Source organism: Pagrus pagrus, assembly GCF_965226575.1.
Source record: "Pagrus pagrus genome assembly, chromosome: 4".
Taxonomy (NCBI): Eukaryota; Metazoa; Chordata; class Actinopteri; order Spariformes; family Sparidae; genus Pagrus; species Pagrus pagrus.
This window is the reverse complement of record NC_140188.1, coordinates 27,241,933-27,246,194: the sequence shown is the minus strand read 5'-3', so window position 1 is coordinate 27,246,194 and position 4,262 is coordinate 27,241,933. Positions and strand designations below refer to the sequence as shown.

Sequence of the window (4,262 nt, the reverse complement as noted above, 5' to 3'; positions counted from 1 at the left end):
GTACAATCCTATCACTCCAAGATCAAATTGGTGTCGGTGTCAGATAGAGCGGTTGTGAAACCCATATCATGACCGCAGCATATCTAAAGCACTTCAGCATCCGGAGTCCAAACTGTATTGATCATGGCTCGTGTTGAGAGACAGTCTCTGCAATAAAGAACAGTAAGAGGTATTGGATGGCAATTCAAGATCACATTTCACATTTCTTAAACATTAACAACAAACTGTGGCCACTTTGCATAAACCAACACACAAAAACATTGGTAATAAATATGTGCACACATGCTCACACTCCACTAACCCTAACCCCTGATTCAGGCAATGTTAAAGTGGGCTTAAAGTCAAGACTCTTAAGAGACAGTTCTGCAAAAAGTGTGTAAACTTTGGTCTAAATACTGCAGTGGAGTTGCATTTGAGTCAATGAAATTTCGTCACTTGAACTTTGTTCCTTGATATGAAACCAGAGAGGAAACTTTCCACTGCAGGCTCAAGAAAGACCCAAGAGATGAACTCTGAGCAGGCACAGCACTCATCTGTGGCCCTGCTCCTCTCCATCCTCTCTCCATTCTGCTACATTAGAATGAGTAACTGCTAGAGCCGGTGAGCTGGGCGGAAATGTAGATTGAAAGTACAGCAGACTCTTTAAGTGCATCCAAGTGAGTGTGCACACACTTAATGCACAGGCGCATAATGCATGTGCACAACACAGGGTTGTATATCACGGAAAATACTGTAAACATACATGTATAAAAGGAAGGAGTGTGTTTCCAATGCACAAACTTTATACCACACATACACGCACACACACACACACAAACACACACACACAAACACACAAACACTGCCCTGGGGAAATTATCAGGCTGACCCTGTCCTTTGGTCTTCATGCACACACACACACACACGTGCACACACAGAGAGTGTATAAAAAGGGTTGGGCCCATGAACTCTCTCCCTCAGTTTCACAGACCAACTAGCTATAACGGCAAAGAACACTGCACGCCAGTCCAAAATGCCTGCTGATTACAATGGACGCTGGGAGATGGTGAGCAACGAGAACTTTGAGGATGTCATGAAGGCCATCGGTAAGTTCTTACTGCCTACTCAATGCATAATGGCATATCGTTAAAGGGGAGACCGCGGCTTGTACCTCTCAGGAAAAAAACAGGAGTCAATTAGAAGGTAACATTCGAAGACGCAGCCAAGTGGGAAGTGAGGCCCGGGCAGCAAATCTGGAAGGAGTGTCACTGAAAGAGTGAGAGAGCGGCAGTGTGAGGGAGGAAGAGGAATACCGTTGCACTGCTTCATTTCCTCATTGAGCCGCTGTCAGGCCAAGTTAACCTCCACTCTGTGAGCGGTTGCCGTCTGTTACCACGCCAAATAAATATTGATTCACTCCTTTCTGCATTTTCATCTTCCTGCTACGCAGAAAAGGCAGACGGATTCAGACCCGGGATCAGGCAGCGGGCCAGCTTGTCATTTAAAAAAAAAAAAAAAGACAGTGAGAGAGAGAGTTAGAGAGAGAGAGGAAGCCTGACGTTGAGCTATCATTGATCAGGCCAAGAAACACTTTCATTATTCACCGACTCTATCTGCAATTCATAAAACAACCCCGGCACACTCAGCTCACACAAAATCCGGGAAATCCTGAGCGCCTGCACCTCATTTCCATCGAGCGGATAGGAAAATGACATCCTTATGGAAATGGGTCAAAAATATTATTTAGATGGGTAAATGTAGGGGCCTCATCTGTAAGAGGGATGGGGGAAATTGAATTTTCACTTTAAGGCAAATGGGATATGAATATCTAAACGGTCAGGGTGGGTGTCTCTCTGTGGCTGGGCCTGGTGCTGAACGGGGCGGAGAAACTCATTTAGGCCCATTTTGACTCAGAGCAAGGTCATTTTTAAAGGGTAAATGAGACTGTCAAAACGGCCAGCCGGAGAGGAATCAGAATAAGTGGCCTGCGCCGTCATGTGTGTCCCTGGATGTGTGCTCCGGGTGTGTCTGTGCACATAAGGATTTAGTCAAACTACACGCTAAACCAGGATGGGAAATTGACTCCTGCCATTGACATTATATCCCATTGGTTCTTGTGTGTGTGTGTGTGTGTGTGTGTGTGTGTGTGTGTGTGTTTACGCTTGCAGACATTGACTTTGCCACCAGGAAGATAGCCGCCCACCTGCATCAGACAAAAGTGATCGTCCAGAATGGAGACAAATTTGAAACGAAAACCCTGAGCACCTTCAGGAACTACGAGGTCAACTTCGTCATAGGAGAGGAGTTTGAGGAGCAGACAAAGGGCCTGGACAACCGAAAGGTCAAGGTGGGACTGTTTTCATGTATTTCACACAGACCTGAAGGAGGAGTGCTCTCGATAAAAGATTTTGAGAAAAAACAACTATAGAGTGACTGATGTAAATATAAAACACATGTTTTGGATACTAACCTATAAATTGATGCTTTGTCTGTGTGGTGATATCAGACACTGGTGACCTGGGATGGAGACAAGCTGGTGTGTGTCCAGAAGGGAGAGAAAGAAAACCGTGGCTGGAGACAGTGGATCGAGGGAGACATGCTACACCTGGTGAGAGAAAGTGTCACACAGAGTTTTGGCAGGGTTATAAAAGGATTGGCAATCTCTCTAGGCAGCCACATTAAACAGCAAAGCAAACACCATCAAAAGTTCAAATTAAAAACACTCTATCATCTCACTTGCATGATGAAATCCGTCTCAACCTTCAATTAGATCAGACTAATTGGGCTAATCTATCTCATAACTGCGGGCAATAACAATAAAAGTGATAATGAACTGCTATCTAAAACATATGGATGTAAGCTCTACCTGATTATATAACTCAGATATTTGTTGCATCATGTTGGACTCGCAGTCTAAAGGTCTCCTCTCTCCTTGTCTCTCAGGAAATCCATGCACTTGACAAAGTCTGCCACCAAGTATTTAAGAAGAGCCAGTAAGACGTGAACCACCCCAGTCTGCACAAAGCTGTCCATCATGTGTTGCATGTTGCTGTCTATTTATAATGTAATTGTGAATACCTGTAATAAACTGATTTAATACTAATGTCCTTTTCGTTTCTGGTGTTTTTTATTGAGTTGCTGTCCTCTTTAGTTCAGTTATCTCCCAGTGAGTTTATCACGCCTTTCACACACACACACACACACACACATACACACACACACACACACACACACACACACATGTTTTGAAGACCTGACACACAGCAAATGGTTTATGTATTTATGAACACTTTGAAACAGACCTTTATACTGAAAGTTATCTCTCATATGAAAATTAGTAATTAAATATCGACAGATGCTATGACAGAGGGAGGCTCTGATGATACACTGCAAAAAAAGTTAAGGCCTTTTATTCAACCTGACAAGATTTGCATAAGATTGAAGACCAGTTGAATCCATGCTTATGATTTTGCGCCTGGCATACTGTAGGTTTAGGACTCCACAGTAAAGTTCGTGGGCTGTTTAAGGCTAGCCTGTGTGTGTTTGCAGTGGAGGTCGAGCTCACAGGTACAACATGTTCTGCTTCTCTGCCGGATCTTGAGCTGCTCCCCACAGGAAGCGCTGGAGGATCCACGTCGCCAAAAGACGCTGCGTCAAGTCAGACAGCGACAGAGAGACCTTAACCGGAAATGAGGCGAATTGTCTTCAAAATGAAAGCGTTGCTTTTACAAACGTAAAGCTAAAGGATATTTTGAGATTTTCAAGCATAAAGAACAAGCTTTTAAACCTATCAGTGTTTAGCACAAAGTTACAGCCTTGGGATCGCACTAGGCCAACTTACAAATGATGAATGAATCACAGGGTAAAATACACATTGTGCAACAAGATGCAGACTGTATATGATCTATTTTAAATGTAAATTAGAGCATGCTGTATTTCCTGCATATAGACAAGTATACATGCATATACACTACATCAAGCACTTACTGTAGCCAATGCACTTATAGTAGCTTTTTACGTAGCCAGTGTTTACTCCAGCCCTCCCACACACCCTTGTACTATGTATATTGTTTAACGTCTATCCTTTGACCTTTACGTAGATAAAACACACATTTAACTAGTTTAACTATTGCATAACACTGTTCTTCTTGGAACTGTATACACGGAGAGCTAGTGAGAGGTGGAGTCCATTCACTCAGATGGTTGTTATTCAGATTATTATATTAATAAATGATAACTCAATTAATATTGCTACTACAGATAATAATAATAATAATAATAAT

General features: G+C 42.8%; 1 protein-coding gene across 1 annotated transcript; it reads left to right on the top strand.

Annotated features, from left to right (window-relative positions):
* Positions 1–960: 960 nt before the first annotated feature.
* Positions 961–3,086, top strand: LOC311256794 (retinol-binding protein 2-like). The gene is made up of 4 exons (XM_084352101.1): positions 961–1,085; positions 2,148–2,326; positions 2,486–2,587; positions 2,923–3,086. Exons 1-4 carry the CDS (start codon positions 1,013–1,015, stop codon positions 2,974–2,976), a joined length of 408 nt encoding a protein of 135 aa, XP_084208227.1. The 5' UTR covers positions 961–1,012; the 3' UTR covers positions 2,977–3,086.
* Positions 3,087–4,262: the final 1,176 nt, after the last annotated feature.

What these genes read in the sequence shown, in the direction of transcription:
- LOC311256794 (XM_084352101.1), top strand. Translation starts at nt 1,013, where the DNA reads ATGCCTGCTGATTACAATGGACGCTGGGAGATGGTGAGCAACGAGAAC. An exon ending in GGATGTCATGAAGGCCATCG is followed by an intron (nt 1,086 to 2,147) that starts GTAAGTTCTTAC and finishes TTACGCTTGCAG; the next exon opens with ACATTGACTTTGCCACCAGG. An exon ending in AGGGAGACATGCTACACCTG is followed by an intron (nt 2,588 to 2,922) that starts GTGAGAGAAAGT and finishes CTTGTCTCTCAG; the next exon opens with GAAATCCATGCACTTGACAA.